The 24,705-nt window shown below is 52.1% G+C and overlaps 1 protein-coding gene across 7 annotated transcripts in view; it reads left to right on the top strand.

Annotated features, from left to right (window-relative positions):
- The window catches only part of AFDN (afadin, adherens junction formation factor), a 136,984-nt gene extending 112,795 nt beyond the window's left edge, over window positions 1–24,189 (top strand). For 4 of the 7 annotated variants that reach the window (XM_065888469.1, XM_065888465.1, XM_065888464.1 and 1 more), the window contains 11 exons: window positions 1,552–1,617; window positions 1,808–1,881; window positions 2,253–2,371; window positions 3,729–3,923; window positions 4,507–4,598; window positions 4,931–5,116; window positions 7,273–8,205; window positions 16,410–16,523; window positions 19,684–19,957; window positions 23,139–23,223; window positions 24,036–24,189. In XM_065888469.1, the coding sequence (XP_065744541.1) occupies window positions 1,552–1,617; window positions 1,808–1,881; window positions 2,253–2,371; window positions 3,729–3,923; window positions 4,507–4,598; window positions 4,931–5,116; window positions 7,273–8,205; window positions 16,410–16,523; window positions 19,684–19,957; window positions 23,139–23,223; window positions 24,036–24,189 (2,292 nt within the window). The remainder of the gene's footprint in view (window positions 1–1,551; window positions 1,618–1,807; window positions 1,882–2,252; window positions 2,372–3,728; window positions 3,924–4,506; window positions 4,599–4,930; window positions 5,117–7,272; window positions 8,206–16,409; window positions 16,524–19,683; window positions 19,958–23,138; window positions 23,224–24,035) is intronic. The other 3 variants (XM_065888467.1, XM_065888470.1, XM_065888471.1) reach the window with 2 other exon arrangements.
- Window positions 24,190–24,705: the final 516 nt, after the last annotated feature.

Here is a 24,705-nt window from a genome sequence, read left to right as displayed (position 1 = left end):
AAAGCTGTATTTATTGCTTTTTTGCTAAGCGATAGGCTAAAATTCAGAAACCTCCCGTTTATTGAGTGACTATATATACATATATGTACACACACACATGTGTGTGTGTGAAATTTCAAATGTACCCAGAAAAGTACAGTATTTCCCCAGTATCCCAGTAATTTTTTACGTGAGGCAGAAGGGCCAGCTGAGTCGTCGGGGCATGTGGTTGGGTGTCTGGACCGGGCAGGAGACGTATAATGAGGCAGGGTGGTGGATGTTGACGTATAGACAGGCAGAAACGGAGAGGGGTCTTGAGGGGAACCGTCGGGAAGCCTCAGCCAGGGGGTCAGGAGCTGCTGAGGAGAATACGGATTTTACTTACCGCGTGTAGAGCTTTTGTAGAATCAGCTCCCAGATACTGTAACCCCAGGAAACCTGGAGTGGAGCTGTTGTGTTGAGGCAGTGTGTATGGTCTTCAGAAAGAGGCCAGTGGCAGGTGCTCTTAGGCTCACAAAACGGCACCCCTGCTGGGTTTTCCCTGAGGCGGGAGGTTGGGCAGACTGCCCTCTTTTACCCTGTTCTGTTAACTAAAGGGAAAAATAAGTTTTCAAGTGGAAATTGGGGAGTTCCAGAGTGTGGTAGAAAATTGGTGTCAATTTAAGTCATGGGTTGAACTACCTTTATACCTTCCTGCGATACCTTATATTTTTGCTTTTGTGATACAATATTTCATAAGTACTGAGGTTCGAAATACGTTCTCAGTTGTAGAATATTGGTAGTGACATCCAAATGACGTTTCATACGTATGAATGCTTCTTCCTTTGGTGGCCCTACTAAATTATCTAAAATCCAGATGTTACGTTGTAGTTGTAACGTCCAAATAGAACACTGGCGATTCCGTAAGGCAGTTGTGTCTATTTCTCACATCCGCCTCACAGGGGCTCCTTGCCCGTCCGTGATGCAACGTGCAGTGAAGCTAGTGCGCGCGCGCTGCGTGGGCTGGTGCTTGTAGTTCAGGACTTCCCCAGGGTTACCGCGCATGATCCTTAAGTTGCAGCCGTGTGGAGTATTTTCTGCATAATTGTCTCTACCTAAGTCCCTCTTCTTGTTTGCCACAGGAAGGTTTTCCTTGTTTTAGATTTTAAACTTTAAGGGTGTAAGGGGAGGTGGGTACGTTTGGGAACGCAGAAACCCTCTGGTGAGCTGCTTTTGTATCAAGGTGAGTAGCAGTGCTTGCTGCGAGCGTGGCTCACGTACACTTGTGCCGTCAGGACTCATCTCTGCCTGCAGGACTGCCGGTCGGTCGTGGTCACCTCGACAGCTGACTGGTGATCGACTGATTTTTCAGAAGTAGTTTTTCTTAATTTGGAAAGACAGAGTAGGTGCATTTCCTGTTAGTTTTCTTTATATTTACCGGAGTGTTAATTCTATTAATATAGTTTTCGCAATTCTAATTTTCATGTAAAAACAATAGCTAAGACTACTTACAGTCATCTATATGCACGTTTTATTTTTACGTTTCTTACTGTGTATTTTCAGTGCGGTGTTTTCCACCTTGTTTTTGTTTAGGGTGCTGGTCAAGACAAACTTGGAATCTACGTCAAGTCTGTTGTGAAAGGAGGTGCTGCTGACGTGGTGGGTATGACTCTTAAAGCGGCCAGCTCTCAGCGCGTCGTGTGTTTAACAAACGACATGCGATGTTCCGGCTGTTTTAGTCTGTGGAAAACCCAAGTCTGAGCGTACTTACCGTTGGCTTCCTCTCCCCCCTTCTCCCTCTGCTGTCCCCCCCTCCTCTCCTGTCCGCATGCCTTCCGGGTGTGTTCAGGACGGGCGGCTGGCTGCAGGCGACCAGCTCCTCAGCGTGGATGGACGGAGTCTGGTAGGACTCTCTCAAGAAAGGTATCGTTTCTTTATTTGTTTAAAGCTTAAGAGCACTTTTTAGGGATATTTCATATTAAATTTTGGAATTGGAAGATGAAAAACCATGCTAAAAACTATGCCCTTCCTCTCTAAGTGTAAAAGTCTTAGTGTACATGAAAATTATGTATTTTAGTCCGAATACGTTTCTTTGACTCTTATCACTTGCTGAAATTTCTGGAAGTCATCTACTGTTCTAATTGATAATCAGAGGGAGGGAGTCTGTCAGAACTTGACTCAGGCTGGCGGGTGAGGCCGGCGGGCGTGCTGGCCTCGCCCTGACCACAAGCTGCCGCGGTGACAGGACGGGTGCCTGAATCACTTCTCTTACAGCCGTGATGCTCTCTTCCCAGGGCAGCAGAACTGATGACAAGGACAAGCTCCGTGGTGACGCTGGAAGTAGCGAAGCAAGGAGCCATTTATCACGGTCTCGCTACCCTGCTCAATCAGCCGTCGCCCATGATGCAGAGAAGTAAGTCGCCCCCGCCCCCACTGACTGCTGCCAGTCGTAGCTCATGCTTACTGATCGCCTGCCGTGTGCCGGGCTTTTTCCAGTCGCGGCCTCTTCTAATACTCACAGACCCTGTGGAGTAGGCCCTGTTGTCGTTACTACCCCGGTTTTAAAGAAGGACGCGAGGCTGAGCGCGGTGCCCAGGATTACTAGATCATGGGCTGCTGGGGCCAGTCACATGCCTGGTGACTGCAGGGGACCCCGCATGTTCCACATGCCAGCCGCACTCGGGGCAGCACTTGGGCGGTCGTAAGTGGAGGAATGACTTTTCATCTTTGACAGACAAACACACACGGGATGTAAAGCCTTCAAAGAAAAAGTAGAATTCTCTCCCGAAGGAATGTTTACACGCGTGTGTACGAATAGTTGTTTCGGTCTTGCATGCTCTGAGATAGGGCGTGATGGTTATGTAGAGAGTTCACGTGAACTGAAAAGCTCCGTTTTTGAATAATTTGTTGGTGGGAACCGTGGTTTTGTAGGTACATCGAAAACCTCAGAATAAAATCAGTATAAATGTGGGGCTTTGTAAAGAATTAGTTGAGAAACCAGGGGAAAACCATTATGATGCCCACTGTCTGTGAAATCACCACATACTTTGTATGTCCTTGGCTGGCCGTGTACATCCCCAGAGCCAGTGCCCTGGGTGAGCCCAGAGCCCATGCCTAACAGTGACTGCAGCCGAAGCACTGAGAGGCTGGACCAGACAAACACAAGGCCTTCACACGGCACTGTGGTTTTGCTTTTTTCATGACATGGTACTTAACATATTGGTTGTCTGATGTCTTAGTTTATAGTCATTTGAAAGAAGCAAACTAGATGATGAGTTTAGGACCAACGAGGGAAACTGTTGGAATAAATAATACGTCAGGGCCGTTGAGTGAGAGGACAGGAAAGCTAAAAAGTAAAGAGTGAGTGATCACAGCAGTGCCAGCGGTTCCCGATGAGGACAGCGACCCTGGGTGATTAAAGGAATTAATGCGCATCGTAAAAGCTGAGGGAAGCGAGTTTATGTTTCAGCCAGAAGAGTCACTAACAGTGATCCTGTTACCTAAGCAGGTGAGCTAGTGAGAAAAGGAGCTTCGAAAGAGCAGTTTTTCTCGTCAGTGACCCTTAAATGTTGCTTCCTTTGAAAACTTCCTGGAGATTCTTCAGAAAGGTTTTACTTTTATATAAAAATCACCTCATTTCTTCTGGTAAAAACAGATGCTTACTTGTGGAGTTTTAAGTATTGGTAGCTTCACCTTTCCTTTAAGACTAAACGGTGTTTAAGATAAGATCTTGAACAAAGGAACAGATCTTGAAGGTGTTTTGATTTCAGTTTCAGATCGTCGTGGATCAGGTAAACCCCGACCAAAGAGTGAAGGTTTTGAGCTCTATAATAATTCAGCTCAAAACGGGTCCCCGGAGAGCCCTCAGATGCCTTGGGCAGAATACAGCGAACCAAAGAAGTTGCCTGGCGACGACAGGCTGATGAAAAACAGGGCTGACCACCGCTCCAGCCCCAACGTCGCAAGTAAGAGGAGCCTCGCGGCCCTTCTCCCGTTGAGACGCGCGCCCCGCCACGTGCCCGCTCACAGCCGGAGGGAGGAGGGCGCCCCGTCTTTGCTGTGCATAGAAGAACATTATTACCTGCGTAGATTAGCCAACTGGGATGTGTTCTCCATGAAAGATGCTGCAGCTAAGGTGCTAACAGGAAATAAAAACTAGTCCGGGAACTTCGATCCCTGGGTGCTCTGGGCAGGTACACGGATGAGGGGGGAGCACAGGTTGCTGGACGCCCCGGGGGGCAGCAGACAGTCCTTATGGTGTTAAAGGGTTGTCAGCAGGAAGCAGCAGCTTCCTGGGAGGAGACATGCCCCAGATACCAGGTCCGCAGGTACAGCTTCGTGGCTCCGGGCTCTTGTTGATTCAGGAGGCGGGAGTGGGCGAGGTGAGCCCTCACCTCCACGCGCCTTGTTTCTGTGTCTGTGCTCTCGACACCTCGCTGGCGGCGTGCAGGTGCCCGGCGCGAGGTTACTGCCTGTAAAGAGCTCTCGCGAAGTTACGTCGGGCTTGTTTATTTAACATTAGCTTTCCTTCCTGTTTTCCACCAACAGATGAGCCCCCTAGTCCCGGCGGGAAAGGCGCCTATACCTCCGGGACAGCGGCCAAGATAACGTCCGTCTCCACTGGAAACCTCTGCGCTGAGGTCTGAGACGTGAACACACAGATGCTCCGACAGCAGACCCTTGGGTTCCCCCACGGGGCCTGAGTTAGCTAGGAAAATGTTCTCATGGTTTCTGGTTCCTGAGTGTTTGGGTTTTGAATTTTTAATATAATGGGTAAATGAGCTTTCAGTTAGTAAGTCGGGGCAAAATAAAATGTTTTTTAATTATTCTCAGTACAGGATCCAACACTTTAAATTTTTAACACCGTTTGTAAAATACACGGATCCTACTTTAAAAGAGGGCATTGGAAATTAGATCAGTCTGTGGTACGGCCTGCGGAAAGCTCAGCTTCCTTCTCTCCGCCCATCTGCAGGAGCAGACCCCTCCTCCCCGAGCCGAGGCCTACCCCATCCCGACGCAGACCTACACCAGGGAGTACTTCACCTTCCCGGCCTCCAAGTCCCAGGACCGCACGGCTCCCCCTCAGGACCAGTGGCCCTGTTACGAGGAGAAGCCCCACATGCACACGGACGGCAGCCACTCCAGTACTGCAGTCCAGGTGAGAGGGGCGGGGTCCCGCCACGTCCTTGGCCCTCCAGGGGACCAGCTTGCGGGAAAACGGAGGGATTTCCGGGGCACAGCTGACACTTTCTGCAGAGCAGCACTGCTGTTCCTCTCTTTGTTTCTCTCGGGTTTCGTGGTCACCTGAGGAAAAGAGGGCATAGGAGAGAATACTGAGCGTGAAAGGTGGTTCTCTGCTCTCTTGCTAAAGGCTTGACTAGGGTCTGTAGGTGAGGCTCACTGATCCTGGAGTGGGGCGGGGGGGGGAAGCAGGAGGCATCCCCGGCACTCGGCGCGCATCGGCGGCTGTTCCAAGCCCCGGGAAAGCTGAGACGGCCGTGGTCCCGCCCGTGAAGCTGAAGCTGAAGCTGGGGTGGGACGCTCACCTAGACCGTAATTACGTGAGCTGGGTTCTGAGCTGAGGGTAAGAGGCCCGAGGAGGGTCGCCTCGGCAGGGGCAGCGTGAGCGAGGCCGGGAGGAGCCCCGTCTGAAGGGCCCGGGCAAGAGTCGCCTGGCTGTTCTGTTCGCCCTGAGGCAGACCATCTTCTGTGCGTGGAGGCACGGGGGTTGGACAGCGCCAGGGACCTGCATGCCTACGGCCTGTGAGTGCTGTTTGCCTCGGCCTCCCAGCGTGGGTAATAAGCGCCGGAGGAGGGCCAGGGAGCTGAAGGGTCACTTACGTGGATGTTGAAATGACCAAGAATTTGACAGGACTTATCGCCGGGGGTGGGGGGGGGGTGGTGAGTGGGCATCAGCAGCGAAGTGAAGTCCTCGGGGAAAGCGAAGGATGACCCCGTTGTCACTGGGCTGCGAGGGCTAGCAGGCGTGTGGTCTGGATGCACCAACTCCAGAGCTCTGTACTCGAGAAGCGCCGTCCACACGCAGCAGGCGGTCTGGTCGTGCTTTCGTGTGAGCTGCAGGTCGTGCGCCCAGTAGTCAGAGCTGCGCTTCTGCACACACGGCAAAGCTGTAGAAAATGTGGGAAGTACATGTTCCATTTCTCTAGCAGGCTGCTGGTTTTTCAAGTGATATATTTCATTTTTTTGTTCTTGGTGTGCCTTTTGAGAAAAGAGAAATAGTTTATTTTCCAGATTTGCGTCTTCAATTTCTACTCATTAATAGGGCTGGAAAGAAAACTGTTTGGCTGGGACATCATAGCAGATCATTTTCTGGGGGCTTCCCTGGTGGTGCAGTGGTTGAGAATCTGCCTGCTAATGCAGGGGACACGGGTTCGAGCCCTGGTCTGGGAGGATCCCACATGCCGCGGAGCAGCTAGGCCCGTGAGCCACAACTAGTGAGCCTGCGCATCTGGAGCCTGTGCTCCGCAACAGGAGAAGCCGCGACAGTGAGAGGCCCGCGCACCGCGATGAAGAGTGGCCCCCGCTTGCCACAACTAGAGAAAGCCCTCGCACAGAAACGAAGACCCAACACAGCCAAAAATAATTAATAAACTCCTACCCCCAGCATCTTAAAAAAAAAATCATTTTCTGTCGCATCACGCCACTTTCAGACGTGCCTCTTCCACGCGCAAGACTAGCCTCGGAAGCAGGTGTACTCACTCTGTCTCGTACACGTGCAGCGGGTGTGTCCCTCAGATCATCCCGCCGCCTTTCTGAGACTCGGGTTCAGGCTCATCCCTCCTCGCCACACCCGGCTCTATGTGCTCGTGGGCCCATGGTCAGCTGGCGGGACTCAGAAAGTCGCGGATGGATCACGTGGCTAGCATTTGATAATTAGTCTGAGCGCTAATTAGAATTTTACTGCAGAGAAGTAGTTCTTGTCGCTCTTCACGACACCGGACTAAGCACATTCCCGTGTGTCTGGCACCGCAGTGCAGACGCCCGTGAGACCCCAGAACAAGGACGGTGCCGGATGTGGAGAGCCCGAGCCTTCGTGCATTTCGCTGTTTGGCCATTGATGTGGACAGGACGCGCCGCTTTCCTTTTCCCCTTTAGCTTTCTAACAGATACAGACGTCCTCTGGGAAAGCGCCGTCGCGGGATTAGCGCTGGGTAGGGGCAGCCTCGGCCCGTCCTGTACGCTCACCGCACACTTTCCCTAACACTCCTTTCTTCCTGAGCTGAACTGTTTATGTACTTTCAGTAACTTCTGACGGTGGCTGAAACACAACGGTTTCCCGTTTTCTTTTTCCAGCGTGTGATCCGGTCCCAGGAGGAGCTCCGGGAGGATGTCGCGTACCACCTGGAGCGGCAGAGGGTGGAGGCGGCGATGGAGCACAGGTCTGACAGCGGCGACGCGTGGCTCAACCAGGGCTCCTCGCTGGGCTCCAGCACCTCCAGTCAGGAGCACCTGGGCCCCCCCTCCAAGGCGGGCACCCCCGCGTCCACGCTCACCAAGAGCGGCCCTGGGCGCTGGAAGACCCCAGCCGCCTCCCCGCCGGTGCGGACCGACCCGCCCCCCGGGCACTACGGCGATGGGGACGGAGTCCCCGCGGACCCGCCCCTCCCGCCGCCTCCCACCGGCGCCCAGGTGGCTGCAGAGCGGAAGAAGCGGGAGGAGCAGCAGCGCTGGTACGAGAAGGAAAAGGCGCGCCTGGAGGAGGAGCGCGAGCGCCGGCGGCGGGAGCAAGAGCGCAGGCTGGGCCAGCTGCGGGCGCAGGCACCGCCCGTCGGGCCCCCGCCCCCCGGGCCGCCCTCGCCTGCCGCCCCGCCCGCCCCCGCCCGCGCCCCAGCCCCAGACACCGTCATCCGGGAGCTGCAGCCCCAGCAGCAGCCGCGCACCATTGAGCGCCGGGACTTGCAGTACATCACGGTCAGCAGGGAGGAGCTGGCCTCGGGGGACAGCCTGTCCCCCGACCCCTGGAAGCGGGACGCGCGGGAGAAGCTGGAGAAGCAGCAGCAGCTGCACATCGTGGACCTGCTGAGCCGCGAGATCCAGGAGCTGCAGGGCAAGGCCGAGCGCTCGGCCGAGGAGAGCGACCGCCTGCGCAAGCTCATGCTGGAGTGGCAGTTCCAGAAGCGGCTGCAGGAGTCCAAGCAGAAGGACGAGGACGACGAGGAGGAGGAGGACGACGACGTGGACACCGTGCTGCTCATGCAGCGCCTGGAGGCCGAGCGCAGAGCGCGGGTAACGGGCCGGGCGGGCGGGTGGGCGGGCACGCGGCACGGGCTCCCAGCCTCCGCGGGGCGTGGGCGTGGCCGGAGCCGCTGTCCTGCGGCGCCCGGGCGAGATGCTCTGGGCTCGAGTGCTGGAGAGGCGCTGGTTCTGCTCGGTCCGACGGCGCTTGACAGCTGTGGGGCGCCCACTGGCTGCGGCCGGCCGGCTGGCACGTGGGTGGAGAAGACGCGTTAAAAACCGGTGATCACCGTGATCAGGGGTTGGCAGCGTGTCTTTCAACGGCCGCAGAGTAAACGTCTCTCAGGCTCTGTGGGCCGGACAGGCTGTTAACTGCCCCGCTCTGCCGCCGTCGCCGGCACACGGAGGCAGGCGTGCTGTGCCCTGAAGCTTCATGCCGGGACGGGCTGCCCCTGGTCTCCATGGTCCGTGCTCCCCAGGGGTAGCAGAGGGGCGGTTCACAGCTGCAGGGTCAGGTCCGACGTCACGGCCCAGATAGATGGAGACTCTCGAGTGTTATTGAAAAGCGCTACGCAATTATATGTCAGTGGTAGCTTAAAGGGAGTGAGAACTTAGAATGTTATTCATGGTTCTGCATGTTATAGAAATAGCTTCTATTCCTTTTGTGTCGAGTCAAAGAAAAAAATTTAAATTTATATTAGTTTAATGCAGTCGCTTGTTAAAGTGCCACATCTGAGATTCTCTGTTACCCTGTGTATCAGGAGAGTTGTTGACAGAGAAGCATTTACTGGTATTAATTTGCAGTGAATGCTAGGGACCATTTTATGTTAATGCACTTTAGTGATTTTTTTTTTTTCAGATATAATGCAGTATTCTGAGAAAAAACAGCAAAGGGCATGTCCTTTTTGGCTTTTGGATTTTGTTTCTAATTCCACCTCTGATGTCATCTGTACTGGAGACCTAAACCAAGGGTCTCCTGTCCCGTCAGACCCTTGAATCTTTCCAGCTCAGGATGAAATTCAGTCCTGGAGCCTCGGCACTGAGTGCCTTGAGCCGGCACTGTGATGCCTTTTCACTTTGCTCTGTGAATTATTTTCCTGAATGTCACCGCACACACTTCTTGTTAGCTCTGTGTTCTCAAGCAGACGTATATGTACCTTGGTCCAAAATTCAGCTGGAATTTCTCTGAGGAAACTTAAATTTCTTAAGTGAAGGTCTAAATGGTAAACATTACATTGTTTTATTAGTAGTTTCCAAGTCGTCAGTAGTAAATGTCCTCAAAAACAACTGTATTTACCATCAATACTGTTTTGTTTGAAAGAGCAGCTGTTTGATGAAGGACTGATTACTTTCTGCATAAGGGTCCTTTGAACTATTTCCACTTCCTGGTCAGCACTCTGGCCCGTCTGTAGGCGGTTAGCTGTGTGCCCGTCACGGCTGCCCACCCCTGCTCCACCCGGGTCCTAGTGGACGCGCTGCAGGTGGGCTCCCCGAGAGGCTGCTGTGGCCGTGGCCCTGGGGCTCTATCCCCACAATGCGAGGCAAGAAGGCTTACCTCTGACGCAGCCTTAGCTCTGAATCTAAAGCTGATGTTTATGGTAAATGAGTGGACGTCATTAATATTTACTGTTGAGGGAGAAGTTAGAATCCACGTTGCAGTATTTCTATAATTATGCTTTCCTCTGAAGGCTAAAATTTTATTGAATGTCTCTCAGTTTTTCCAAATGATTAAAACGCTGAATATTTCAAAGCCTCTTAGTATGAATTACGATATTTTACGGTAGTTTAAAGTATCTGTGTGTTTTATCATTACTTATTTTAAGATTAATATGTTAGTCTCCAAATAAGAGAGCTAAGGGAAATTTTACTCATTTTAGTTGCTGTGTGTCTTAATAATAAAGCTCAAGGATGTAATACCATGTGGGCATTTTTCTATTTCTGAATACTGGAAATTGGTCTGTAGTGTCCGTACTTTTCTCACTGGGTTGTCCTTCAAACACAGATGGAGCATGGGAACCACAGATACGCTGGTGGCGGATACAGATCTAAACTGAACCTTTTTTTCACACTTCATCTTTCTTTTCTTTCCTTCTCTGTTACCTGCAGCAGACTGCTATACCAGCAATCTCTGTTCTAGATTTGGTATGTTCTTGTTTCTTTCCCTTGGGTACTTTTTTCCTGTCTTGATTTCCTTTTTTTCCTTTTAGTGGTGGTGGTTTTATGTTTTCAGTAGATCTGGTTCTCAGGGGTGTCCTAGATCAGGATCTGTAGTTCCCTGACTCTAGAAGCATGCTTTTGAATGTGTTTAGATTTAGTCATTCTTTGCTTTTCTCTGTTACTTTTTAACTGTTACTTACTGTTTGTTTATGGTTTTGACCTTTACTCAGTTTTAGTCATAAAATTCGTACTCTGTATTCTTACGTACTCATAAATACATAGGCAGATGAGAAATTTTGCAGTGAGTAATCTATTTTTTTCTTGTTACATTAGAAATACGTTTTAAGTATTCATTATTAGAAGCTCAGTTCAACTGGTATTGACATTGTTTGCCAATTAAGATGTAACTGTCTAGGGTGTAACTGTCTGTTGGCAGAGAAAGAGGAATTTCCAGTAAACATTTATTCTGTGTTTTCTTCAATAACACCACATGATTTTAGTTTAGTTTATCAGCCATACCAGTTCATTGCCAAAAAATGCTTGAGGTCGCACTCTACTGTAACTGTGATGTGTTTTATGTCCATAGTGGGGAAATCGGGTTGGTCATTTAGCACCCTCATGCTTGAGGGCGGTACCTCTCTCGACTGCCAGACACTCATGCTCTGGTGTATTGATACTGACTTTAAGTCAACATTTGTTGGTCAGCTTTTAAATGATATGAGGCCAGTATCTGACAATACTTTAAAAAAAATCTCTGACTCCAGGTCTGACTCTAATGGCCTTTTCACCAAATAACAGCCCTCCTTTTTTTGTTTTGTTTTGTTCTTTTTTTTTTTCAATTTAAATAGCATGATGGCAGTGTCACTCCAAAGGGAAACCTCTCTTGAAAACATCTCTCCTCGATGACTGAGAGGCATGTTTTCTGGGCTTTGTGTTTTTCTCCGTATGAGACAGAGATGAGAAGTATCTGCTTCTTTCCCTGCCTCTCTGTGTGTTAAGGTGTCCGTATGGAAGGGGGTGGGAGACACCAGTCAGTCCCACTCGTCTCTTCGGGTACCAGGTCCTTGTCACACGCGTGCAGGCCAGGCAGCCTGGGGCCTCAGCCTTGAGATGCGCCGACTGCGGCCCCAAGAGAGTCGGGGCAGGGCGGGGGCGGGGGGCATGGTGGTGACAGGTGAGTGACAATACCCAAGGGTAAAGGGTGCACTAAGATTTTTATTTCAAAGGCGTAGTTCGGGTTTTTCTTCCTTTAAAAGACAGTTATTTCGAGTGCTGATGTTGACGGTAAGCACCGTGTTTCTGAGCACTTCTCAGCCTGATTCCCCAGCAGAGGTTGAGCTCTTGCCTTGTCCCGGGGGCTGTTAGGCACTGGGCCCCCGGGGACGATGGGGACCAGGTACAGGCGTGTGCCCACTTGTGTAGAGCCCCGCCCGTGCGGTCCGTAAGGCCTTTCCTTAGGCTTTGTCCCGGGATATTCATGGTGACGCGTGGGATAAATGGGAGCTTCGGAGAGGTGGTGAGGCTGCCCTGGCGGCTCTGGTCCCCGGGTCCCTGAGTGCCCGTCGCCCCACGTGGGCCCAGGGCCGCCCTCCCCTGCGCTCACCTACCTCCTCCCGGGCCCGAGCCTCCCGTGCACTTGCATACGGGACGGGACGGCGAGCTGCCTTCTGCCGCACCTGCCGCTTCCCCGCTGCGCCCGACTCTCCCAGTCGCCCAGTCGCCCAGTCTGGGGAGCCTGCGGTTGCCATGGCGCCTCTCCCCTCCCTGCAGAGGGATTCCCAGCTTCCTGGGAACCTGACCACCTGCAGAGTGCCTCGTTTGCGCCCGGGCCCGTGCTCCCTTTGCAGACTCTCCTGCACGTGGCCGCCGCCGCCCGGCAGGTCGCAGAAGCCCCGCGACCCTGCAGCGGCCCCCTGCCCCTCCAGAAGCGCCCCGGGTCTCCCGGCCCGCAGGACGCCTCCCGGGCCCACCCGGCGCTGCGGCCGCGCCTGCTGGCCCCGCTGACCTCTGAAGGGCAGCCGGTCCTGCCGCCTGCAGACCGGAGGGGAGCTCAGCCTTCACTGCTCTAGGCGGCTGGGTGACCGCTTCTGTGGCCCTCTCGTCCGTGACAACTGCAACGTGCGCAGACGAGAAGGGCAGGCCTAGTACCCAATGTCGTGTAGACTGAGAGTAGGGATCCTGACCAGAATATTCTGGGTTCATATTTAGTATTCTTTGTGCTTCACGAAAATGCTGCTCATAAAACGGTTACTGCAAACCATCTTTCAAGGAGATGCTTCCGAGACCAGCGGTCTCTCAGCTGGCCCGTCGCAGCTTCGCCTCCTGCCAGTTGAGTGGTTCATCTTCCGTCTCAGATGACGCGACAGCTCACGGGAAGAATCCCTCCCCCTTGGGTAGAGCAGGGAGGGGGTGTTTTCAGAGACGCTGTGGGCTGCCTTCTTGTTTGGCCTTTATGTAGAAATTGGCCATAGCCCTCCGGAGCATCTCAGGTATGGAAGCAGTTGAATTAGACGCTTTGTAGAAACCTCAAGCGAGAATCAGTAGGAACCGTAACGGAGAGTTGTACCTGCGGAGGGGCCTGTCTCAGAAGGTAGCAGAGCGTTCTCTACCTGTTCAGGTGGGAGACCCTGCCCGGGATGTTGAGGCTGGAGGGTAGACACAGCCCACCTTCGGGAAGCGTCAGTCTTATTCAAGGAGGAGAAATAAGTTCATACTCAAACCAGCATGTGTGCGTTTGGGAGTAGAACACGAAGTTCCTGTGGTTGTGTCAGGGGGAGAACAGATGCCCTAGGCGAACGTCACATGTCTGCTCTGGGCTGCTGTGAGCCACGCTTCTTACCTGTCTCTGCTGCTGGAGTAGGCCTGCACCTGTAGGTCTCCCCTTAGAACTCTGGACAGAATCATATTCAGTTACAAAGAAGGGGACGGCTGCACCCTGGGCAGGGAGCCCCACTGACGGAGGGCCGAGAGCTGGTGACGCGGCAGGAAGCTGCGTGTGCTAGGACAGGACGCCAGAGTCCTGTCCTAATAAGTGGCCTAGCGGGGCCTCTCTATCTGGGGGCCTTAAAGTTGTTTTAGGGTGAGTATTTTTAATGGGTGGGAGCATAAGCCGAAAAGGCCTGCAGAGAGAAAGGGTGATGTACTTAACAGACTTACACTGGCTTTTCAGAGAAAATGTCAAAACGTAAAGGATGTTTTGGCCCCGTTTTGTATTCAGATATTTCAACATGAAATTAAAGATACAAGTTACTGTATTTTTGTGGAACAAAAAGTATAAAGTGTAGGGCTTCCCTGGTGGCGCAGTGGTTGGGAGTCTGCCTGCCGGCGCAGGGGACACGGGTTCGTGCCCCGGTCCGGGAAGATTCCCCAAAAAAAGTATAAAGTCTAAACACACAGACCTCAACGTACTATTTTTTTAACTATTTTTTCCAGACTGCCTCAGTATCGCAAGGCCTTGGGTCAGGCTTGCGTGCTGCTTTCAGAATCCCAGCCTAGTTCTTGGTTGGAGTAGCTTCAGTCTGGGCTGTCTTGACTCACTCTATAAGAATGATTACTATGTCTATTCAAGTCTAGTTGCCCCAAGTAGAACTTCCTACGAGACTGTTTGGATAGCATGCGATTTTCGTTCCTTTAATGTGAAACAGCGAGCTTGTCTGCATTTCATGTAACCTCACAGTGTTCAGGCCCCGTCAGGCACTGGCTCTCAGAACCATTAACTTCCCAACTTAAGTTGAAGTGCCCTTTAACTGTTGTGAGACCTAACCGTATACCTCGGTGTACCACCCGGCTCTGTTATGTGGGGGGAAAGTAAGAGGTTCTCTTTTCTCTCTCTCTCTTTTTTTTTTTTTTTTTTTTTTTGAGTAAAGCAGCATATTTTTGAAAAGCAAAACAGCCTGTGTTTTGAAAATGAAAATACCTGAAACAGCTTATCAAAGAGTGGAAAGAAACTGCCTTAGTTCTAACAGCACTGGTTCATCTGCTACCTTAAAATAGAAACCAGTGAAACAGCACGAGGGGAAGGCTCCTTGTTTACCACCGTCAGGATTTTAAGAGAAAATGCCTGTTGATAGATTTATAAGATAGAGTGCTGTACCTTTAGTTATGAGAATTGAAATGGCTCTGATTTCTTAAAATTATCCTGTTTAACTTACAGGAGCTGATTCAGTGTGTACTGATTTTCTTGCTCAGAACTTGTTTTTCATCAGGTCTAAAAAGTACTGATAGAACATAATGAAATTAGTTTTTGCTTTATTGGGTAACAGAAACACCTCTGATGCATTCGTGCAGTTTTACATCCTTCCACAAATTACTCTTCTGCACGTGTTTAATGTGATCAATTGCTGTTGTATTTTGTTATTTTTATTTGGGTGCTGTGTCCCATAATTTGTGCTGATGACTCTGAAATTCCTGGTAAGTCCTTTCCTCTGCGTCTCCGCACAGCAGGGCACTTCTGACTGCTTCCATGCTTCTTAATCATTAGCGTCTACTCCTGCTACAGAACCTCCAAAACCTAATAATTATCCTAGCATCCTTCTAGGCTTATACCTAGAGTATACTAAAGAGGTAGTTAAATTAATTTGTTCTCCTTGAGAAGGGAATTTTAATTTTTTTTCTGAGATGTTTTATTTTTGTTCACTGACATGAAAAAGTGTGATTACACAAGTTAGTCACTTTCCCACCAGATACAGTTTTTGTTCCACAGAAGCCAAGCAAGAGTCAAGTTGTTCGGTTTTTGTTTTTGTTTAGGAAAAAAATACACTCCGACAGTTCAGATCGAGAAGTTAACGTTTTCTGGTTTTGCTGTGAGTAACCTATAGCATAGCTAGTGGTCATGTAGATGCTGAAGTACACCGTGAGTGATTTTACGTCAGGGGTTCCTGCCGTGGTTAGAGGTTGAATTAGATGGCCTCAGTGCTATTTTAATTTCAAATTTTGAGTCACCTCTTGTGCCACGCCCAGGTCTGGAACAGAGAAGAAGTAAATGGCGAATGCGAGCTTTTCCAAGTCGCCGTTACCTTAGGCTGTAACTACGAAAGTAGCTGTAGCCTACGGACATGGCGAAGAGAGACTCTTCCTCTGTTCTCTGCTAGTCAGCGCTTTTAATTCGCGGCTCCCTGAGGCGTTTTCGACCTGTAGTGTACAGCGGAGTGTGACCAGGAGGGCACAGGAGCTGAAAGCCGAGTAGAATTCGTCTCAGGGGTTTGAAGGTGTCCTTAAGTATTTGAATGGTATGAAGGACAGATACTAAATTTGTTTTGTATTGTGTCAGAAAGGCAGAACCTGAAGGACGAAAGATAGACAGCGATGAGGTGATGAATTTTAGAACAGCAGGAAGGCTTTTGGACTAGTAGTTAACCACTGTCCCGGGAGGCAGGCTGTAGGCCCCAGAGACACTGAAGGTGCTCGAACAGGATGGACAGTTACGTGACAGACATGTAGCAGGACAGAGCTCCAGTAAGGTTCCTCCCGAATTTCAGCTTCACATTCTGTGAATCAGACTTCGGGGGATCCCTGAACTGGGAAGGAATTCTTGGCGTCTGGGGTGGGACCCAGAGGGAACGGATGGCAAAGGGCCAGGACGGGCACGGGCGGGAGGAGAGCTAGAAGCCGTGTCCCTGAGATGAGGCGGGCCGCTGGCCCGCTGGAGCTTCTGCTGCCACGTGGGCCTCACCCCACCCCCATCCAGAGGCTAGTGTTCACCTGTCACGGGCCGCGAGAGTGGGGAGTCTTCCTTGACCTTCACGGTGGAAACTGAACCGGGGCGAAGGGAGGGGGTGGGCCAGTGTGTCTCCCGGCTCCGTACGCTGGAACCCGTCTCTGCCTCCACGTGAGCTGTTTCAGCTGAGTGTGTCCTAGTGAAAGAACTGCGCTGTTTCACGTGTGAGCGTCCAGGGTAAATGCCTCCTCCTCTGAGCCACAGTCGATGGAAGCGTAGTTCTGGAGCGGTGGGGACGGAGTCGTTAGATGGCGGGCTCAGGTGTCCGCCGTGACCTCCGCCTGGTGTCTGTCCTCAGCCGTGCGTGTGCTTGTGTCGTGTGCGCGTCCTGTGTCTGGCGCTGGGACGCTCCGGGCGCGCACTGAACGGGATCTGTCCTCAGTTGCAGGACGAGGAGCGGCGGCGGCAGCAGCAGCTGGAGGAGATGCGGACCCGGGAGGCTGAGCAGCGGGCCCGGCAGGAGGAGCAGCGGGCCAGGCGCGAGGCCGAAGAAAAGGTCCTGGTGCTCTGAGGGCGAGGGGTGCGCGGCTGAGGGTCCCGGGACGCGCAAGGGGGCCGCCGCTGAAACTGGAGCCCGGTCGGCCAGCCGGGCCCCGGCCCTGTCCTCTGAGCTGTCATCCCTTTCTCCCCCGGGCTGTCCCCTCCCCCTTCTCCTCCTGGCTGTCCCCCCTCCCCCTTCTCCTGGCTGTCCCCCCTCCCCCTTCTGCCTGTCCCCCTTCTCCTCCTGGCTGTCCCCCCTCCCCCTTCTCCTCTGGGCTGTCCCCCTCCCCCTTCTCCTCCTGCCTGTCCCCCTCCCCCTTCTCCTCCTGCCTGTCTCCCTCCCCCTTCTCCTCCTGCCTGTCCCCCTCCCCCTTCTCCTCCTGGCTGTACCCCTCCCCCTTCTCCTCCTGGCTGTACCCCTCCCCCTTCTCCTCCTGGCTGTCCCCCCTCCCCCTTCTCCTGGCTGTCCCCCCTCCCCCTTCCCCTCCTGCCTGTCCCCCTTCTCCTCCTGGCTGTCCCCCCTCCCCCTTCTCCTCCTGACTCTCCCCCCACCCCCTCTCCTCCGAGTCTTGTCGCTCAAGCTTGTGGACTGTGGGGCCTCTGTGTGCCCAGGGCTCTGGCCTTTGCTGGACGGGGTCCAGCTTGTCACTGTGAAGGTGACAAGTGTCCAGTTGTTCACAGGGAGGTCGGGCCGTGGGAAGGACAGGAAACTAGGAAGTCACTCTGTTAACCTTAAGGGTTTCAAATCGGTTATTTCATGACTTAATTCTGGTCAGGGGTGAAGAAAGCAAATGGCTTATAGAAAACACGATACAAGGAAGTTTAATTTAGTGTGTAATCTGGTAGATATCCTGAGTTATTGCTTTGTTTCCATATGTGGGTTTCTGAGATTCAGGTAATCCCTTTAATTGCTTTTAACATGACAGCACACTTGAGCTCCCCTGAGAAATGGGTGCTTGGTGATGGTGCCCTCCAGGCCCTGCCGTCTGTGGGCGCGTCGCCACGGCTCTGGGCTCGCTTCTGGGTCTCTCCGTGGTCGGCCGGTCCCTGGACAAGGTGTGGGAGAAGCGGGCCTTCCGTTACTTCCCTTCTGTGAAGGCGGGAGCTCTGAGGTCATGGCTCCTGGTGGGGAAAGTCCAGCGAGCACCCTCACAGCGCACCCTGCAGGAGGAAGCTTGGGGGGCTCTGGTAGTGATGGGGTCTGTGGGGACGCAACAGGCAGAGAGTGAGACAGTGGAAATGACGGATGACTTGGTTAAGTGCGAGCCAGGTAGATGACGTGGGCACACCTGCACTGAAACGAGCCATGTCTACAGTTTTGGCCTTTGCCATTCCTGTCATCATGCTGTAGGCTGTGCCTGAAGAGCTTGTGCGCTGTTCCCAGAGTCTGGGGTTTCGTGGTGAGGCTCCCCTCGAGCTTGTCAAAGTCAGTAATGCGTCTAAGGAAATGGGGTTTCCACAGTTTGAGCCACTAGACCCGGGTTTTACAGTGTCTGTCGTGCTGCTGTCCCGGGGCTGCTCGCAGGGTGTGCTTTCCTGGCCGGGCCCCTCAGCTGTCTGTCCCACCTCTGCCTGAGCCCTCGGCCACCTGGGAGTAGTGCCCGCGGGGAGGCGGCCAGGCCGTGTTCTCCACGTTGGGAAACTCCTGGGTTATTTGACTTTTTTCCAGTGTGCGTTCTCACAACTCGTGATTATGTCAGGTGCACCTGTGTGTGGGTAGCTGCTTCTATAATTGAGCACTCAGTGTAAAAGGAAGCCGAATAGCCTATTTTTTATAGAGAATGTCCAAAATTGATGGGTTTCTCTGTCCTAGGAAAACGTGCCATTCACTTTTGGGTAGAATGAAGTCTTCTCGGTTCATGTGACTCTGCCTGCTCTTAGTGTAACTGAAAGAACGTGTTGTGGTTTCCCTAAAATGTGGCCAAGTGAGCTTTGTTCACATAATACTAAGATTCCTCACAACTCCACTTAAACTCTGCAGAGGTCGTTCCAGATTTAATTCCCCACTCTAAGAGAACGCTCATTTTGTGTAGAAAATAAGGTAAAAATGTTTTTCCTTCAGGGTGTCTCAACATAGGGTAAGAAGATGAAGTGAGAAATGGGGCCCAGGGCCAGGGTTGAGGCTGGCATCTGTTCTTAGCGTTTTCTCCCTCAGAAGGTGAAGCTTTGCCCACTGTGTACTCGTGTGTGTGTGTGTGTGTGTGTGTGTGTGTGTGTGTGTGTGTGTGGTGTGGAGGGAGTAGGGAGAAGACACAGTGTGCAAAGTGAAATGGGGACTAAAAACTTCAATCCTAACGCCAGCAAGGCCCCTAAAATTCGTCACCTTCCGTTGAATGAATTCCAGGTCCACTGTACTTCCGTTCTGCACATTGTACGTTGAACATTCCTCAAGTTAAGGCAGATTACTGTTTGATCTTTCGGCTCTTTTCTTCTTCACTTTTTTCCTGTGTTCTGAAACTTTTGTCAATCTTTAACAAAACTGTGCTGTTACTTTTTTCAATGTTAAACTAACACTGTCAACTGTAGTTTGTGCAGATATATGTCAGAAAAAATGTACAGTCTGTGTCAAAATATATTTGAATATCTTGTTGCCTGGCTCTCTCAATTTTCTGTCTGGCAGGGAGTTTATTAAGATTTGAAATACCAATTAAAAACCGTGGAAAGCGTATTGGTTGTGACCTTGGAAAGATGAGTAATGTTTTTTTACAGTTCGGGGTTTCCTAGTCACTTCCCTCTGAATACCTAGAAGTCAGCCAGGTGATGTAATCACGTCCTTCTTGTCAAGGAAGGACCGCTCTTCTGAGCTTACCTGGGGTTCAGTGGAAAAGCACCCAGGGCTGCACTTCGGGAAGTGCCAGCTCTAGAAAGGCAGGTGCAGAGCCTAGTTCTGGTGTGCCTGTGTCTTTAAACTCAGGAGTGACAGGTAAGTTACTGTCCTACCGGCACCAGAAGGAGAGAGAGAGAAGCGGCTGGGGATGGGACAGCCACGTGGTACCTGGGGCTGGGGCCCTGACAGCTCCTTCATTCCTCCCTCCCCCGTCCCCACGCGGTCTGGCGTCGGAGACCGAGTCCCAAGGGAAGACGGTGTCCGGGTCCATCCGCCTTGGTGCTGGGGGACCCGGGGCGGGCCCGTCCCTTCCTGCCCGCTGACCTCGCGCTTCTGTCCACTGCCACAGAGGCGACAGGAGGAGGGGTATTACAGCCGCCTGGAGGCCGAGCGGCGCCGACAACACGACGAGGCCGAGCGCCAGCTGCTGGAGCCCGAGGAGCTGGGCCTGGGCCGCCCTCCGCTCCCGCGGGGCTACGAGCCCTCGGCCCCCGCGCCCCCGCCGCCGCCCCAGCGCACCGCTTCCTACCTGCAGGCGCAGGTGCTCTCCCCCGACGCCCTGTACACCGCCAAGCTCGTGGCTTACACCGAGGAGGACGACGACGAGGACGGCGGCCCGGCAGGTCAGGATGCGCCTCCCGCGCCGGGCCCTCCCCGCGCCGCGGCGCCGGCCTGCGGTGGCGTCTTCCTCTCCAGCCCACCCCCCGCCCCTGCCACCAAGCCGAGCTTCTGCCGTCTGTCCGGCTGCCCCTCCGCTCCGCTGGGCTCGCGCCGCCCGCCGTGGAGCGGGGCTCTCTCTGCTCCACCGCAGCGGGAAGGCCGGCGTTCCTGCTCTGGGGCAGGCGCTCTCAGGGCGCCAGCAGTGATCTCCGCGCTGGAAACCGTCCCGTTTCCGCAGTCAGCCGGCAGCGGCAGCCCTCCTCCGTCCCCCTAATCGCTTGAAGCGCTGTTGGTCCCGGCCTGCGTCCCCTACCTCAAATAAGTGGATGCGCACTCGAGCATCTCGGCGTCCACAGTTAAATTTCTTCCTGTCGCTAGTGCCGTCGGCACCTGTGTACTTCCAGCTGTTTAACACACGCAGAACTTCGCGTTGCCGGCTGAGCCGCCCTGTCGGGGTGGGTGTGAAGCGACCCCCGCCCAGCCGGCCCTGTCCCTCCCCGTCCCTCCCACGCTCATACATCCCGGCCCTGCTGGCCAGGCCCAGGGGGCGTGCGCCTGCCTCTGGCCATGACCCCCCGTGGACCGCAGAGCACACCCACGGGTGCCGCAGGCCCGTGTTCCTAATCAGCTTTGGAGACAGAGCTGAAAGTTAGATGCGTTCTCAAGATTCAGGCTTCAGCCTGATCTGGCCACTTTAAACATTGGGAGGCTGGCAGTAGACATGCTCAAACTGAGTCTTCTCGGTTCTGCAGAGTCCGTGCATCGGGCTCCTGGCAGTTCTAAAAGAACTGAATAGTCAAACTGAAGTAACCGTGACTCGTAGGTAAACGAGTTTTACTAGGATCTTTCTTGCCACCTGAGTCAGAGCTCTGATTCACTTGGAAGGTTTAGTAGATAAATCCTTAGGTCGAGTCACTTAGAAGCCAACGTTAAATCTTTTTGTAAAATTTCTGTTGCAAATATCTAGAATGTGGTACCTTTAAAGACCTGTGTGATAATAGCAATTTTTGAAGCAAGATGCCATCAGACTACAGGCTGAACCTTAGATGTTTTGTGAGTGCCGTGACACAGGTAAATAGGTTTGGTGAGGGATATTGTAGTGTGGTGTCACTTCTAGCCGTCTGGGCTTTCAGTCACATCACCAGCCCTTCTTCTATTTCACACTAAAAGTACCGCATGGGAGCAGGTTACACCCTGTGTCTGGTCGCTCCTGCTTCTTGAAGATTCCTCGTAAAGTGCAGAGCTGTCTGCGTTCTGCCCTCGTGTCCGCCAGCTCCCCCACTGTCTCACCCTGTTCAGCTCCCCCCTGTACCATGAGCCTCTGTGGCCTGGACTCGGTTCTTCCCCTGATGCTGTGAGGAGTAGGGTTAGGGTACGGATTGGAATGGATGATGTCAAATTTTAGCATAGCAACGTGTTAAAAAGTGTTCTTTACTAAAGCTCTTTGAAAATGATTTGAAGAATGTGTAGTCCTGGGCTTCCCTGGTGGCGCAGTGGTTGAGAGTCCGCCTGCCGAGGCAGGAGACGCGGGTTCGTGCCCCGGTCCGGGAAGATCCCACATGCCGCGGAGCGGCTGGGCCCGTGAGCCATGGCCGCTGAGCCTGCGCGTCCGGAGCCTGTGCTCTGCAACGGGAGAGGCCACAACAGTGAGAGGCCCGCGTACCGCAAAAAAAAAAAAAAAAAAAAGTGTGTAGCGTTACTTCATATATAGTCAGCTGAAACTATTCGATACTCTGATTAAAAATTCTGAAATTTTTCAAGAACTGACTTTTACCAGTGGGAAGAAGCAAGTATTCTTAAAGCTCAGAAGGTAAAACACAACGTTTTTAAAGCAAAATGAAGGGAAAATGTAGAATTAAAATTGAAAGCTTTCCACTCTGCAAATAATTTATCTAAAGGCCCGGAAGAGATTACTTTAAGTTAGAGATGTGTTTCTCTTTAATCTTTTGAGTCTCTGCGGAGGGTGACTTCCCGGGCCACGATCCGGTGGCCTGCCTGCACTAACTCGTGAGGGAAGAAGATGCGGTGCGTGCAGGGACCCGTCAGAAGTGACTGAGCTTCGTCTTGGACGTATCAGACATGGCTGCACGTCACACGCTCCTTTTATAAAGGGAGGAAAGAAACATAAGCATTCATTTTTGTGCAACCTGTCTGAAAAGGATCATTTTAGTGTTGAAATACGGTGATGGTTTTGTGGCCCGTTTAATCCAGCGCACAGCGCTGTCAGTGTTTGCTGAGTACTTTGAGCGTTTATTCCTCCACCCTAGGTTATAAGCAAAAGATTTTCCAAAGTGTCCCATGTTCTTGCTGCTGTTAACAGTTAGCAGAAGTACCTCAGTACTGATTTAATCATACATCCTCAGTGGCATTATTACCTTACATTCGGATGCATCTAAAGCTTTTTACGTGCATCGTCTCCTTTGATCTTCAGCGGCCCTTTGCAGTAGATGGGCACGTGGTGCTGGTACCAGGCCGGCCCGTGTCACTGGCCCACAGTTACCGGCCGGTCCGTAGGCCAGGTGTCTTGACAGTCACACCATGCTGATTCAGGTCTCCTTTTTATTTTGTCAGTGATTTTGTATATACAGCGTTAGTATCAAACGTTAGGGGGGTTTAGTACCTTATTTTTTTCAAAAGTTTTAAGAATTGTAGCCGTTTATTTTGTGGGGGAACCATTCAGTAGCTGTCCTGGAAAGAGGAGCATTACTTCTTAATCTTTGGGTTACGTTTGCTGTCGGTGATTTTGTAAGAAAATTCTTAGTGTCGGGAGTGTCTGAAGAATTTTGCCATCTCCCCACCTGAGTCAGTCTTCTGTGGATTTTTATTGTGAATTCATGATACTTACACATTTTACTTGGTTTGAACTTTTCGGCTGTTACCCCCTAAGACTTCTTTCTGCTGGTTTCCTCTCTAATAATAAAAGGCAGCAGGCCAGGTACTTAGCACCTTGTGGGGGTCCCGATTGGGTTGCTCAGGCCACCGAGGGATGTGAATGTCCAGTTGATGGATCTTTTACTGATTTGAAGAGCCTTTGGCTGCTTCATTCAGGACTTAAAGACGTCATGAGCACTGCATCTTCATCGTGAGTAAAGTTTGGGAACTAATGCAAGTACTTTAACTTTGACTTTTCCTTTTATGGGAAAGGACCAGACTCTTACGTGGGATCTGCTGGAACACTGATCGGGACCCATGACGTTTATCGCGATCCGAGAGAGAAACTGTCTAAAAGGTATTTGCTAGAACTTGCTAGAACTGAACTTGTGCTGGACGGGTGTCTCGTCCTCGAGGACTTTTTTCTTGCACCACCGTTTACGAGGCTGGGCTGAAATGTCAGACTTCGTCGTCAGCTCAGGTGTTTTCTCGTTGTACGGAACTGCGTGAGCACAGAGGCTTTGTTTTATCCTGTGTCGCTAACGTAGTTCTGCTTCAGACGGTGCGTAGGTACCAGGCTTTCTGGTCAGAACTTTAGAAGCAGCTGTTCGCTTCCACCAAAGAAGGTCGCAAAGTCCAGGGCAAAAAGCCCAGGTGTCCTGATGGACCGCGAAAGGCCGCCCCCTCAGTCTTCAGCGAACGTCCTCAACTAGGTTTTAGTCAGAACGGCTGATGCCCAAACAGTTCTTAAGTCATTGACGTTGAACTAATCCAGAAGATCTTCAGCATCTTGCTATAGCTTTTTATGAAGTTAGTATGTTGATCGATGCCTCTCGGATACATGTAGGATTCATTAAAATGCTGGGTTTGAAAACGATCCTCTTTAGTTCACCTCAACTACTGAGCAGCACCTGCTTGCTAAAACGGAAGTTGCTGGCCTTTTGAGAGTTGGGTATGACTGGAGAAAGTTAACATTTTAGTAAGGAGAACATTTTGCCCTTTTTCTGCATGGGTTTCAATACAGCCCACAGGCAGGAGCGTGACAAAATTTAACAAAGAATGAGTCTTCGTTCTAGATTTTACTTAATTGCGTATTACGTAAACTTAGCTACTCCTCGACGGGTTATTTCTATTTTGAAGAGTAACCCTCTGCATTTCCTTCCAATGCAGCCAAGACGCGGATGTACCTGGGGGTCCTGGAGCCCCTGAAAACCTGACGTTCAGAGAGCGCCAGCGCCTCTTCTCCCAAGGCCACGACGTCTCCAATAAAGTGAAAGCCTCTCGCAAATTAACGGAGCTGGAGAACGAGCTGAACACGAAGTGAGGAAGGCCCCTGTGTCCAGCCCAGGCCTCTCGCTGTGCTTCCGGGCTGCGCCTGCCCGGAGGATGGGGCGGGCCACCTTCCCAAGCCACTAGAAGCGTTGGCATTTGGAAGCGTTCCAGCGCTAAGAAATTCCATTTTATTTTACCAAGAGAGTGTCATTTCTACAGTTTAGACCCAGTCTGCTTTCTTCATTGTCTGACGCCCACGAAGATAACGTTTTCTCTTAGTTTCTCTTTTAGAGTCTGGGCCTGAAAGGGGGCAGAATGAAGGGCAGTAGAGGATAATGAGATGCTTCTTCTCCCCTGTCTTCCCCCAGGGAGCACAAAGAAATCCTATTTCTGTTCTTTTTCTGAAGCCTTATGTTCGCTTATCAGACAGAATAGCCTGAACTCCCCAGGCTGTCGTTTGCACCGTGTAGCGGCACCTGCAGTCTCTTTTGCGGGAGAGTCAGGTTTCACCTTCCAGGAGGGACCACGCGGAGACGCGCTTGTGTGCTGAGGAGTCCACGGCTGGCGT

Source organism: Phocoena phocoena, chromosome 12 (assembly GCF_963924675.1).
Source record: "Phocoena phocoena chromosome 12, mPhoPho1.1, whole genome shotgun sequence".
Classification (NCBI taxonomy): domain Eukaryota; kingdom Metazoa; phylum Chordata; class Mammalia; order Artiodactyla; family Phocoenidae; genus Phocoena; species Phocoena phocoena.
Note: the sequence above shows the minus strand (reverse complement) of the source record. Positions and strands in the feature narration are given on the sequence as shown.